General features: G+C 42.6%; 1 protein-coding gene across 1 annotated transcript in view; it reads right to left on the reverse strand.

The window, feature by feature from the left end:
* Positions 1 to 1425: 1425 nt before the first annotated feature.
* ADAMTS17 (ADAM metallopeptidase with thrombospondin type 1 motif 17) overlaps positions 1426 to 14562 on the reverse strand; it is a 181479-nt gene continuing 168342 nt past the window's right edge. Inside the window, exons 23-24 of the mRNA XM_051628580.1 lie at positions 8840 to 9017; positions 1426 to 5721 (exon numbers count right to left, since the gene is read on the reverse strand). Of these exons, the coding sequence (XP_051484540.1) occupies positions 5570 to 5721; positions 8840 to 9017 (330 nt within the window). The 3' untranslated portion in view covers positions 1426 to 5569. The remainder of the gene's footprint in view (positions 5722 to 8839; positions 9018 to 14562) is intronic.

Consider the following 14562-nt stretch of genomic DNA (forward strand, 5'->3'; position numbering starts at 1 on the left):
CTACCAACAGAGCGAGTTCCTCCAACAGTAGTACTCTGGGTGATGCATGGGGCTGATGGCAGGGTAAGGTGATCCACACTGAGCTTTTTGGGGAGAAATTTCCTGCCAGGGAAAGCAGGGTCCTGCCAGGGACCAAGGGACAGCCAAGGTTCCTGTGTACATCAGGACTTGCAAGAGAGTGAAGGAAGCAGGTGGAGATGATGGAGGCAGAAGTGAGCTCCAAGAGGCTCAAGAGAGATTACACTTTCCTCTTGGTAGTTTTATGCCAGAGCCATCTGACCACACCTGCCTTTCATGATCCTGGCTGAGGTGTTTTAAACGAAAAGACAATTGAAATAACGGGGAAGAATAATGACTTGAAATAATCTGGTTTCTTGCTTAGAACATGGGGTTTAGGAATAAGAGAAAAATGGCAAACTGCTACATGCAAAATAGGCAAATTAAGTATACAAGCTTGCTGGATTTATAGAAGAGATATTGGCACCTACCAGGACAATATCAAGCCAGATTCCTTACTCCAGCCATTGCCATATCCCAGCTCAATGTAAAACCTTTTGGCCTCCAAAAGGCTTATAGCTATGTTTTATTGTTTAAACAAGTCAACAATTGCAATCACATGTTGACTCTGGGCAACACACAAACACGATGATGTGTTAATACACAGCAACACTTGGATGGAGTTTCTACAATTTTGCTGCTGTTAATAGTCATATGTATGATGGGACCTGGGCTGGTATCTCCTAAGGCTACCTCTGAACACTCAGGAGCCTATCACTGTTGTGCCACTGCCAAGAAGGCAGTGTGAGATCAGTAAATAAGCTCTATTTTTAATATAAGCCCCATTTCTGAAAATCATTCTGGGAGAAGGACTCTCCCATCAATCATATCTTGGTTTGTTTTTAAGGCTGGCTCAGGAAGGTGCTGCTTCCATCTCCAAGAATTGTCATTTTAACAAGACTTGAGCTGGAATGGGACACAGATGATGGCATCTTTGTAAGACAGGATGGGAGAGGATCTTAGAGGCATAGCTGAGTGCAGCTGTCTGCAAAAAACATCTTCACCATGCCGAGGCGGGAGTTGAATAGTATAAAGATTCTGGCTACTGCCTGCAACAAAGACATCCAAAACACTTGGCACTGAAGTAATTATTCTGTTTATTTCACACCAGGGAAGTGTGCAGCTAGGTTATGTAGATACCTTTCCAATGGATGGGATGGTTTTGCTCCAATATAAATTTCCACATGCTCAGCAGTCTTTATGATCAGGTTGCGCCTGTGGAGCAGCTACCATTAAACACAGAGCAAACTGCCACTTCACCTCAGCTCCAACATACATTGAAAGCAACCTTTCCCAAGAGCAACCTTCCCCAAAAGCACTTGCAAAATGTCCCTCCCCCCTCATTAATTGTGCTTCCCCACAGCCTGCTCAGACAAACACAGCAATACCCCAAACGGAGCCTGGCTCACTTTTTCCAGACAGGCATTTTCTACTGTTGTGTCAGTGACCACAGACCTTGCAAGGCATCAATCAGGTATTAACATTCCCTGTGCTTTATTTTGCAACCCGACCGGGACGAGACCCATCAGTCCTTGATTTGTTAGCACACTGGGAACTCAGAGATGCCAGTATTTTACTGACAAATGGCCTTTTACACCTACCACAGCTACCAAACAGCTGACCTAGACTTCACCGAACCCCAGTCTCAGTCCAGTTTCAGACAGATGCATAATGTACTACCTACAGCTTCACTCCTTTCTCTTCATTTTCTTGCTAGCTCTTTGGTTTGCTTTGTATTTCTTTTCAAGTTCAGAAACCTTATTAAAGTTGTTATGGAAAAAATAAATTTATTATTCAACATAGTCAATTTTTTCAAAATGGAATGATCCTCTCTTCTTTTTTTGTTTGCTTTGTTTTTGTTTACAACTGGTTCCATTCCGTTTGACTGTTTTTATCTTTTCTATTTATAACCAGCACCAAAAAGAAAATTACCATGGATACAGTACATATGCAAATTAGCTAATGGAAAAATATATACATTTCATTCTGTAATGAAAAACTTAAATGGTATTATTGCCATGGAGAATATATCCCTGTATTATAATAAAATATCAAGCAATAATCGACTGCTAAGATTCTTTTCCACCAACAAAAAATAGCACCATACATGAGATAGTGAGAATCTACACTCAATAACACAACTGTGCAACTGGAAATGTACAGTACTTTAGTAACAGTACAGAGTATTGTTTGCAATATGGAAACACCACCACTGTAATCAAAAGAGTGTCAATCTCTTACGAACACCTAAAACAAGTATTGTCATAGATACGCTGAAACAAACAGCTTTCTTTTCACCAGTATGTAGTAACTGAGGGCTGCAAATTGCTGCAAATTCATAGTAAAGCTCCTATAAAATGATACAAAACAGAAGTGCAGGAATATTGAACAGAGTTCAACTTTTTTATTATTATTTCTTTTTTATGGCTATTATAAAGTGGGAAGGTTGTCACCATATGAAGTAAGAGAATGTAATAAACGAAGCTGTGTTGTGCTATCAGTTTTTAATTACTGTTGTTTTCTGATTATTAAAAAAATAAGATTGATGCACACTAATCTGTGGGCTGTGAGAGCAAGTGAGTTGGCTTTTTCAGTGCTCAGACATTCAAAAGAATTCCTTGTAGATTCTTGATTCCTTAGGTAGGACCCAGAACTTGGACCCAAACGCCCTTTGAAGTCCAGGACCCAGCATGCTGGGACAGGCCACAGGTCTAACTAGTCTGGTATCCTGTTCTGGACAGTGGCCAGTAGTGAATTATCAGGGAAAAACATAAGAATGAAAATCCTTCCCCTCCAGTACACCTTTATGGGAGCCCACTTTTTGCCTAGGGAAGGTGACAGATCGGCATCAGAAGGAAAAATGAACCCTGCTATTTAAAAGAACCTTTGATTCCCACTGAATATAAATGCACATGCTATTCTTCCAAGATAACAGAGAAATCCAATGGCAAATCCCTTCAACAGCCCAAACTGAGTGTTAGCAATGCCAAAAATTATCAGCAAATGAGTGGGGTTTCATTGGGCCAGGCCACTTCATGGGCACATGCTGCCCATGAAAAGAAAAACAGCAAACTCTAAACCAAGTGAAGGGTGCAAGGGGACCCACCCCAACCAAACTGCTGCGAGGTGGCCCTGGTGCCAGGGAGGCAGCAAGGACAGTCCCAGCCCTGCTGGCCAGGCTGGGCTGTGTTACTGCAGGGTGTGGCAGCAGGCAAGGGGGAAAACTACCACTGTGAATGACCAGTATAAATCCTTTGGGCTCTGTCTGATCTCTTGGAATTTTCTCATTAGCAGTTCATCTACCTGTTAATTTGCCTAACTGAACATCACTGTGGTATTGCCCAAATTTCCCCTCTCACCCCTGCCAGCAGCATTTTCCATTGAATACTTGTTAAGTAGTTACACAACCTCTGCCTTTGGGCTACAGGGTGAGAATAACAGAACAAGGAGGTCTGATCCTGACTATAAAACGCCAAAAGAACATCCAGTAACAAAAAACAAGTTTGAATCATTTCCCTGGTAGAGAAAATCATCTGGGGCATTGGAAAGTAGTTCTACTTGAGACAGGCACTTGAGAGGAACATGTATGCAAACATGCCTTTGTGCACACAGGCCAGCCCTGGTGTACACACACACACACACACACAGACTCGTTTGCACTAATAAGCACAGATGGGAATGTGAAGACCACACAGTATTAGTCTGTTGGTGAACATTAGCTCCCTGTGCTTTAAAAACTGGAACCTTCACAAAATGCTAATGAGTTATTCCAGTGAGGTCCTGAATATTGAAAACATTGTAATAATGAAGAAAAAAGTTGCTCTAAAGATATGTTAGGTATTAAGAGTCTTTACCTCTCTTTGCATTGTAAAAAACAGATGACAGCAACAAATTCAGCTTGAGGACAGGCATGAGCTGCAACCCAGCCTGGCCCAGGGGCTGGGGGTAGTAGCTGGGCTGAGTTCTGCCCTCATCTCCAAAGAAAAAACAGTAACACACAGTTCTAGTGCGAGTACAAAGCTGCAGTTCTTTCAAACAGCTCTGCTCCTACCATGAAGAGTGGGCTGTAACTTAACCACTGCACAACTGGCCTTCAGCCCTGGCAAGGGAAATGATACATGTTGGAGCAAGATACGACAGGGAGACACTGATCTGTGTGACTAACAGAGGGGACAAACTCTGCCCTGGGTAGAGCTCCTGTTTCAAGTCTCACAGCTCAGAGAGGAGTTTAAAGTGCAGAGATGTGGAAGAGAGTATCATATGTGCAGCACTTGCTACGTGCTCTGATAGCACCAATCTGATAGCACCAAACCTGATAGCACCACAAAAGTAAGACAGGAAGCATTACAATACAGTGAGTAAAATCCTGAAGGTGATGGAAGTCTCAGCCTTACGGCTTCAACAAGCTCAAGGTTACACTTCAAATGTCTTGCATCCCTGACTACTGTTGACTCAAAAGGCTACATTAACCTCAGATGTATACAAAAGCCAAAAGAGACAGGAAACACCTGTTCTGCTCTTCACTCCATCCTTCACAAAGAATTGTTCCTAATCCTGTTTTTGGACCAACCTTACCCGGTTTTGTCCCTTATCTGATTGACTTCTAAAAACTGGAAAGAGATTAGGCCAAGCAATCTCTCAGTAAGCTGTACTGAATGAAATGATTTCTGGCTTCTCCCATCTCATATAAATGGTTCTTGCCTAACAATAACTACCTACTGCTGTTAATATGCCTCTATTTCACTAAGCTCAGAGAAAAATTAGGCTTTATAAAAGAAACTCTATTATTCTGGGGAAAAGAGAGAGAGGATTGTTTTTTAAAATTAGAAAGAAGAGCAGTCTTGATTAGTTGCTGTAAAAACTATGACTTGGAATGTTGGATGTAATTATACTGAGTTTTCTGCAGGAATTTCAGAGATGTCCATCCTCTGCTATCAGTTTTCACAAGCTTATACAGCAAATCCTCTTTTAAATTAAGCCTTTCATTTATGTGTGTCCCTCCAAGCCCACTCCATGGTGGGATAACTGTTGGAAATTGAAAACATCAGATGAAAGCCAAGATTAAAAGATTAAAAGTAATGTCTCTACCTTTGCTGAATTATTTTGCCAGAGGCCTTACTCCACGGAGGTACCCATAACCTTAGTCAATGTAATCACTTTGCAACTCTTGTCCTTTTCTTTAAGGGTAGCAAGCCATCCAGTGGCTGGTGATTTAATATATTAAAGTAAAAAGCACTAATGAGAAGTGTAAGGATGTCAAAATATGATAAAATGATTGGCTCCTTGAGATGAATCTTTGTTTGTTGTTGGTTTTTTTTGTGTGGTTTTTTTTTTTTAAGGTGGATGAGTGGGTTACTTCGGTATCCAGTCTGTAGAATTAGTTTCAAGTCTTATTAGGTATGCTTTGTAATCCACCACATTGTAGCAACTCATGAAGTTCCAGTACTCAGACCTACTAGTCCGTGATTTACATACAAATAGCTGTAATACTCTAAGAAGTAGCACAGGTTCATTAACTCTTCTGCTGCATCTTGTTTGCATAAAAGTCTCTGCATGTCTGGCAACAGCGCTGATACCACCGCATGTCTTGGCACAGATTCTTCTCCCGGATCACCCTGCAGTACACTGTCCACTGGTCGCCTGTGCACTTGTAGGTGAGAGCAGCTTTGGACAAGAAAAGAAAGGAGAAACTAGCAGATTAGCCACAGAACAGCACTGCGGGCGTGATCAAATTGGCTGCACGCGAGGGAGGAAAGGGCCAGTCTCTCTGCCAGCCCTGCAGAGCAGGGGATGTTCTTGCTGCTGAAACACCAGCCTCTTGGAAGCACCTGCTGCAAGGGTGCAGCTGGACGTGACCAGGGAGCACAAGCCTCCTCATCTTCTACCTGTTTTGTCTCAGTGACAAATAGGCCTAGGTGAACAAAACCTCTGAAGCATCAGCCTGGGCTTAAGCATGAAGACAGCACCACAGCCAGTGGGGAGCTGTGTGCTCCCAGGGAGAGTGATTTGCCAAGGAAGAGGGGTGGCCAACATCCCCTCATTTTGACAGAGGAGCAAAACCACACTTGAAGGATGTAAAAATAAATTAATATGAAGCAAAAGAATACTTCTTAGTGAAATAAAAACAGTAGGACAATTGGCTGTTGGGACGGGGGGAATGGATGGCAGAAACTCAGACTGACAAAGGGGTGAAAGCAGCACAAAGACACTGTTGCTGGATCTGTTGACAATATCATGAAAGGGTGACATATGCTTTTATAAAAAAGTGATGGTAGCAAAACCAGACACTTGATAAAAATTCACACATACATTGAGTGCTTTTTATGGTATGTCACTTATAAGTTGCATGTAGCTTTCTTACAAATGCTGTGGTAACTGGAAAATCTTCTAAACAAATATTGTGGCCTCTGAGGTTGGGGAAAAATCTTCTAATTAAGGAAGATTAAAAGGTGCTGACCCAGCAGCATCTTGAGTCCCCTGTTCCTCATCTCTGCTGGATTAAATCAGGAAAGACTCTTATCCTGTACTTAGCTCTCAGTGCCAAGCACTAGAAAACACTGGCAGCAAAACTGGTAGGAATGTTTATCACTGAAGCTTCAGTTGAACAAGAAGCAAAAGTCTGATAGAATCTGATGAAATGAAGTTGCACTGTCCAGAAAAAAAAAAAGCAACATGAAGCCAATTATAAAACCTTATTGTGAGAAAAAAATCTGAGTGGAAATGACCATCCTGAACAGGGTAGAGGAGGACAGAGCTATTGCTGAGTCTGCCAGCAGCAGAGAGGCTTTTGGAAGGGGTTAGATCTGCAGCATTCCCCACTAGTTATGGTTTCAACCAGGCACAGAAAATGTGATGCAGCTGAATAAATCACCTATCTTGCAAGAATATCTGAGACAGACCTTATGAGTCAGCAACGAGAGACTTTACATAATCGAAGGACACTGAACCACAAACAAGGCTAGGGCTCTAACATTTCAGAGGTTCAAGGCCCCTCACAGGTTGTGAAGTCAGACAGGAAGGACCTTGAGCAAGTGACAAAGATCAGGTACCGGAGGGACAGAATAAACCCCCTCTGAATGTGTCTTCACTGAGGGACACTGGACACTGAAGTAAAAGCCATGTGAGACGAACTCCACACTTAGGACAAAAAACATTCTGGAGGGGGGACAAGGCAGTCTGGGTTTTGTAAACTACGGGAATTTTTTCCTCTATAATTTTTCTGGTGAGGTTTCCATTGCAGAAAACAGAAAACTTTGTTTTGAGATAATCTAATGAGAAGTGTTTCTAAGCAGGAAGAGCAAAACACTCAAGGAGGTATCTTTCTTCTAATATCAAATATCATTGTTTCTGGCCCTGGTGATTCCAAGCCTGGTTTAGAAACAAAAGCATCCCAAATTACTTGCAGATTACTTTCAGCAGGGACTTGAGCCTCCACAGTCTTCGAAGCATGTAAGCTTTTATTGCTTTGCCCTAAAATGTGAGTTAGGATGGATTTCTTGTCTCATCAGTGTATCAAGGGCTTACTTCTCTAACGAAATGTTTTCCTTTCACTATGCTCTTAGTGCTAAAATATCTGGGAAGTACTCTCATATGTTCTCAAACAAAAAAGGTTAGAAGCTACTCAGGATGACTGCACTTGCAAGAATAAAATTTCCCATATTCTTTTAAACATCTGTTCAACTTTAGGAAACAGATTTCAGCTCAGAAGCTTTAAGGCCAGTGTTAGTTTAAGTGTTACTTAATACTAGACAGTGATATTAGAAAATAGTTCTCTATTACTTACCAGCTCTGCCTTTTCCTGTGCACTAGAGGCTTCTGAGCCTACATGACTAGCTCTGCTGAGAGGGTGGAGGCTGTTCTTTCTGGAAAGCTCTCAGCAGCATTGTTTACAACTCAGCCTCTTGTACGGCAAAGTAGCAGGAGGCAGGGACAAGGCTGTGTCAGTGTAGCTGATGGTTCATTTTAGGTTCATCTTACTGGTGATGTGTGAAATGTAAAGACACCAGCTTGGTTCTTGGGGCTGTGGCTGAACACACAGGGCTGAAGTTTGGAAATTGTATTTCTATCCTCTTATCTGAGTAAATATAATGTGGAAAACCATGGATTCCCACAATTTTGTATTAACAGAAGCATTCTTAACTAAGGCCATTTCTTAAATACAGTGTTAAGGTGTTTTGGAAGCTTATCACCTGTTCTCATCTCAGCAGGGTACACAGGGGATGCAGGGAGGGTGAGGGGAAGGACAGTGACAGAAAACGAAAAATTCACAGAAAGAGGCCAGATGCTCTCTTGCCTCCCTGGGCAAATTATTCATTAAATAACATTCTTGTGGCAACAAATGAAAAGCAAAAAAACCAAACCAACAGTGATGCTCTACTTGTGAAGGTCATGTACTTTTCTGGGGGCATGGATGAATAAATTATCATACTTTACACCCACTGAAGGAAAAGCAGAGTGTGGTGGTGTTTGCGATGGAGAAAGGTATGTCTGTCAACTACCTCACCTCTGTGATCAGTCAATCAAAGACCCACCATTTGTGTGCTCCTGTTGGTTCCTCAGGTCTATCCACTGTTGGGGGCTTCAGCTTGGGCAAAGTTTGAGGCAGGAACTGATGGATAAGAGAGGACCTATCCACTCTAGACCTTTAGTCTAGAGTCTGACTGGGGGCCTTCTCCTATTTTCTGGCCCTGACCCATCCTCTGAAGCCCCACTTTTACCACAGTGGGACCATGGGCTTTGGTCCTTAGAAGGTGGCATCCTCCCCCCAACACCCCTCACTCACCAAGTCTGGGTGAGGTAATTGTGTTGACATTTATCTTCTCATTGCAGACCTCTTGGTGGCACTGCCTGTAGGCTGCTGGCTTGGACAGGACAGGGCACTCATTGCCGTGGCGCCCGGTGACTTTGTGCATACACTGGACCACGCGTGACTGGAGACCCTTCCCACAGGTTGAGGAGCACTGGAGGAGAGAAGACAATGAGACATGGTCCAAGCAGAATAGCTTCCAAATCACATACATCAGAAAAATCCCTGCTGGAGCTGAAAAGTGCAGCAGACTGACAGCTCATGATGATCTGAAGATGAACAACGTGTCATCATGTCAGCCAGGGGCCCTTCCTACAGCTGTTGCATTTGTCCATGACAATCTCACAGCTTCAGGGAGTGCTGTGAGCAGAGGAACTGTCCTGGCACAGGAAAGGAAGCTGTTGTCTTTCTGTCTGGACTTGCTCTCAGTCCATCTACACTGACTGTCCCTGTGGATGCCCATGAGATTCAAGCAGGCAGAGATGCAATTCCCTCCACCAGCCACAAAGAGGCAAAGCTGGAAAACGTTTACGGCTCAATGATGGACAGGCAGCTTTCACTTTCTTCTCCACGAGGGACCCAGTGGTACTGGTTGTCTTGGTGTAAACGTCTTCTACAAGACTTGGATGGCCTATCAAGGCTTCTTTCACAGACAAGATGACCACTGCCTGGAACTGATATAAAAGATGACAGCAGAGGCAGGCAGCTCCTACTGCATGTCCAGACCTCTGGAGAAGCTCTGTTCCAGTATATGGGAGAACACAGGTACTTGGGTTCTCACTCTCATCTATCCCTGCTAACTATCTGGCACTTGTCAGTCCTCCTGGGAGCAATAGGAAATTTTACTCCATGAGTTTTGGCTTCTATTAACCAGGAGGCCCAGCCTGTTTATATGCTCTCTTTGCTGTCATACAATTGGAGTCCCCACCTTCCCCCTCTCTCTTCCTCTGGCCCAGCCACTTGTGATTTACAATGTCCTACCTGCACACTGTTCAATTTTAATAAAGCAAACACCATGAGCACAGTGAGGTACACCAGCTGGAGTCAATAAAATAACCTTGTATTTAAAATAATGAAACAATGGGTTGCAGGACTTTGGTAACATTCCTGTTTCTGCTAAAGCCACACACAAGCAAATGATGGGGGAGAGGATGAGGTGGGGGAAAACACAGGAGATCTAATTAGGATGATGTAAAAAAGTTCGTATTTTCTGTCCTCTACTGTTTCTGAACAAAGTCAGGAGAGTGGAGCTCTCTCCCTCAAACACACCATCACCTCAGCGTGGTGCTTCTTAAAAATGGCATGCCAAACATTGAAGCTCAAAAGATGACCCTCAGTGAACTGAAGTCCAAGTACAAATGACGTGTATTTGTATTAGTTTTTCTCTTAATTTCCCCCCAATATTCCACTTGCTCTTTATTTCTATTCTTTCTCCCAGTGCTTTTCTCTAGGCCTGAATGTCTCAATTTGGAATACTCTCTGGCTCACATCCCTTCTGGACTTCACCCTTAAGTCATCCTGGTGTGCAGCTTACTTTTGTGTTTCCAACTATGCAGCCCCCTCCAGGACCTGATCATTGTATTCTGAAAGTAGCAGTTGTGCTATATTAAAATTTTACATGTATTCTGGAACAACTTCTTCTTTTTTTTTTTTTTTTAATAATATTTTTCTTCCCCTTTTCATGCTCCTTATTTCAGTTTAGGGTCAATACACTGGTTTATGACTGATTTTTTTTTGCACTTGGATTTTCAGATGCTACATTTACATCAAGAGTTGGTCACTGTGTATTAAAATACCTCAACAATGGTTGTGGTATTTAGGACTACACTGAATGAGCCCTTCCCTTGCATGCCCCACAGTGAGGTATTCCAAAAAGCAATCATCAGAGATTCTTAATTAAACCCGCTTCATAACTTGAGTCCCTGCAGTGAGATCTAGGCATTTCCTTAGTCTTGGGTTTCCTTCTGCTCTTCCCCAGCAGTGGGTGCCCTCAATGACTTCTACCAGTCTGGGAGCCAGTCAGGCATGGCCATTACATTTGGGTTGAAAGTTAACATTTTTTATCCAGATAAATGCAACTATTAGGCTCTTCCACTTCACTAGTCAATATGCAACCTCTGATCCTTGGGATTTCAATGGCATTTCTAGCCTTCAGAGTGTTTTACTTTAATCTTAATCCTCTCAAAACTCTTTGCAAAGGGAGTGAGTTGCACATCCATTTTACAAAAAGGATAGCTGCTACCACACAGGGATAAAACAACCTGGCCAGGCCATAGGATTCCTGCACATGATTAGAATCTAGTGAGTCTGAAACCCCTGTCTCTGGCTTTTAGGCCCCCCCTGTGCTCACAAATGCTCTTGGCAGAGGCAGGGGAAGAAAAAAAAAAAGAGAAGGAAAGAAAGAAAGAAAATTTCTGTCATAAGGTGAGTAAGGTTCTCAGGTACCAACACACAAACACTCACCTACCTTTGTGTTCCTGTCTCTGCATTTATTAAAGCAGCAAGGAGGGCAAGCAAGGAAACTTTTTCCACAGACACTGCCAACTCCAATCCTTAGACAAATAACAGCAGAGTTTTTGCCCGAAGCAGTTTTATTCCTTCTCCTGGGAGACTGGGATCATCACCTATGCTATGCAATTAGTTTTTCACAGCCAGGAAGACAGATTTTTACATCTTTCTTGAACTCTTTTGGGCTTGGCAGCTAAAGGAAGGTTGGACATCTGGCTTATTTTAAGATGAAATTTTCAACTCTGTACTTGGATACTCTCTTTCCTAGGAATTTCAATAGGAAATAGGAATAGATACAAAATACATACAAAGGGGGAATTGTTACTCATGCTGCACTGTGAAATAGGACATCATTATAAGAGGCATAAAAACCAAACTCCAACTGAACAGCAAATTCCCATAAATACCTTCCCTCCTACTTTGGACAGCTAAATGCATCACTAAGGTCTCTCCATTCCCAAATATTTATGGAACAAGTAAGCATATCCACAGAACAATTTTCAGGGCTAGATTCACCCTGTGCCCTCTGATATGAGACTCTCAGGCACAGGTTACGAGGAGCTTGAATAAAGAAAGGTGGGGTGGCCTTCTTGCAAACAGAGAAGGTCCCAGGCAGCCAACAGCTGCCAGAGAGTGTGCCCTGGGCTGCGGGGGCAAAAGTATCATTACAGCCCAGCTCCTGATCCAGGTTCTGCAGAACTGGGACAGTTCCACTGTACAGAACACTGGGAAGCTCCAGTGCTGCACAGAGTAACTGCACAGATCGTGTTATAATGCTGCTGATGGACACTAGGCCTTTTGGGGAAATACTGAGTTCTTACACTGCTATTAACAGACTCTGAAAATTGGAAAAAGCCTTTACAAGTGTTGATGCAGCTCTCGAGATACACACGTGTTTTGATGTCATGATGGAGTAAAGTGATGTGTGAACATGGAAGGTCAGTTCTGGAAGCTGTGTGGATCTCTGCCTCACAACTGAGCTGCTACCCAAGCACTGAGAGAAAATCCACAAGCAACTTGCCTGCTCCAGGAAGCTGGGGCTCAGACAAGTGTTGAATGGAAAAGCTGGTGTCAAAGAAGTGGATTTTTTTCCTTCAACCAGGCATTGCCAGTGATATCAGCATCAGAAACATGCACATACAAAATTTGTGTCGTTTAATCATAATGCACCAAACTGACCATATAGCCATTGAGAACTGGAAATCCACACACATGCAAAGCCCAAAGGACTGGGCAGCACTGCAAAAAAGAGGTGGTTAATGAACAATTACAAAAAGTGAACCTAATGAGAGCCCTTGTAACTCCCAGTTCAAACACTGCTTGAGAAGGCAAAAGTAATACAAAAATGCCTCCATTCACATTCTTTGGCAGTAACATTCAAGCCAGTGGGGCTATCCAGAAGGAAATCAACTCACAAATTGTCAAGGCAGCAGCTGCATTCATCAGCTTAAAGAAGATTTACTCACCAAACAACTCCAACCTTAAAACCAAGCTATGATTTTTCAACTGGAATGCTATTTCCACCTTAGGATACTGATATGAAAGCTTGAAATCTACCAAAGGTGCTGACAGATGTCTAATTGCTTTGAAAGCAAATGCCTCAGGAGAATATCAGGTATTAAAATAAAATGAATTTACAGTAAATGCTGAGATTTGTCAGTGACTTCATCAAGTCCTGATCTACAAAAGATAGCCAGAGAAAGAGAGAGGAGTGAGAATGAATGAAGCCAGGGCAGGGCTGCTCTTGGGCAGCTCGAGAGCTGCTTAAGAGACCAGTCCAAAGAATCCCTGTGTTGAGGCTTAATGGGGACAGAAAAAAGTACTGATCTACCACTAGAGAGGAGAGGCTGTGATCCATTCAGGACTGGATGGGATCATGAGGCACTGCTTATGCCTCAGCTGAGAGCTGCTGGCTAGGCAGGGATGCATTCAAGCCATGTGTCACCCTTAGAAATGTCACTTTTCAAACTTCTAAGAGATGCTCATCTATTTTGCAAAAGACTTGCAAGGTCCCTTCAGCCAATCCTGACCACACTCCAATATTTAGAAGGCTGATCTGCTAGAGGGAGATACAGATCAAGTTGACTGTCATAACTAAGCTGAAGGCAAGGCGTTTTGTTTTTTTTTTAATTCATCAGTCTGCAGTCATCTGATGTTTAATGATACTGGTTTGTTCCCCATTTGATGAAAGTTGCTGAAGCCAAGGATAACACTATGGCTAAAGCTCCAATATTCAAGACAGAGTCATGCTTTACTGACTTCAGAGTTCAAGTATTTCAAGGCGTTAGGATAGGGTCGAGTGTTTTTCCCCCCAGGGGTTTTATTTCTTGCCTCTATGAAAGTCAGAAAGTAAGGAAGACAAGCTCATATTAATAAACATTCAAACATGGCATCTGAGATGAATGACAACTGTCCTGCAATTGCTCCATTCCTGAGACCTTAATAGCATACATGTGTGTGCTCTGGAAGCCAGTGCTCCACACACCTTAGCATCAGGCTTTTTCTGAGTCTCACTGATCTGAAGTCTATCATTCCAGCTGCAAAGCAGCACACAATTCGCTTTCATAAACACCAGGTCAACTTGCACCATGGCATCATGCTAAAGAAAGAAATTTCTGTCTTTGCACTGATAAGATCTAATTTGCCCAAAGCAAACTGCAAGTTGTTTTTCAAGCTTCCTTGTTCTTTTCTGTCTTTTTTTCTTTCTTTCTTTGTTTTCTTTTTGAACCCCAGATCTGTAAAGAGAACATATCTGGTCTTGCTTACAACCATCTTTCATTTGGAAACTTTTCTGAAATGACTGATTTGTTTAATTTAGCCAAGAAAAAAATGCATACCCTTCTGACTCAGTATGGGGAGAAACAATAAATTAGAGCAGAAAATGCTCATGGCTGATGTGACAGTATCTTAGAAGGAGAAGAGAGAAGCAATATTTGCAAAGTGCCTGCAGCTGTGCTTGCGAACTGCATGACCTCAAGGAACAAGACCTGGCCAGTATATCCACCACATCTCACTGCATAATTAAGCTTGACTTTGCTCTTCTGAAAAGTTCCATTGTGCACAGAGAGTTCAGAGATTAAGAGCTGAATGCACGAATATTCTGGGTAGTGACACTGCCCCTAAGCTCTTGTACAATGCAGCCCAGGTGGATGGTAATGAGGAAGTGTCATTTATTTAATTATACCAATTAG

The sequence above is a fragment of the Apus apus genome, chromosome 10, assembly GCF_020740795.1.
Source record: "Apus apus isolate bApuApu2 chromosome 10, bApuApu2.pri.cur, whole genome shotgun sequence".
Taxonomy (NCBI): domain Eukaryota; kingdom Metazoa; phylum Chordata; class Aves; order Apodiformes; family Apodidae; genus Apus; species Apus apus.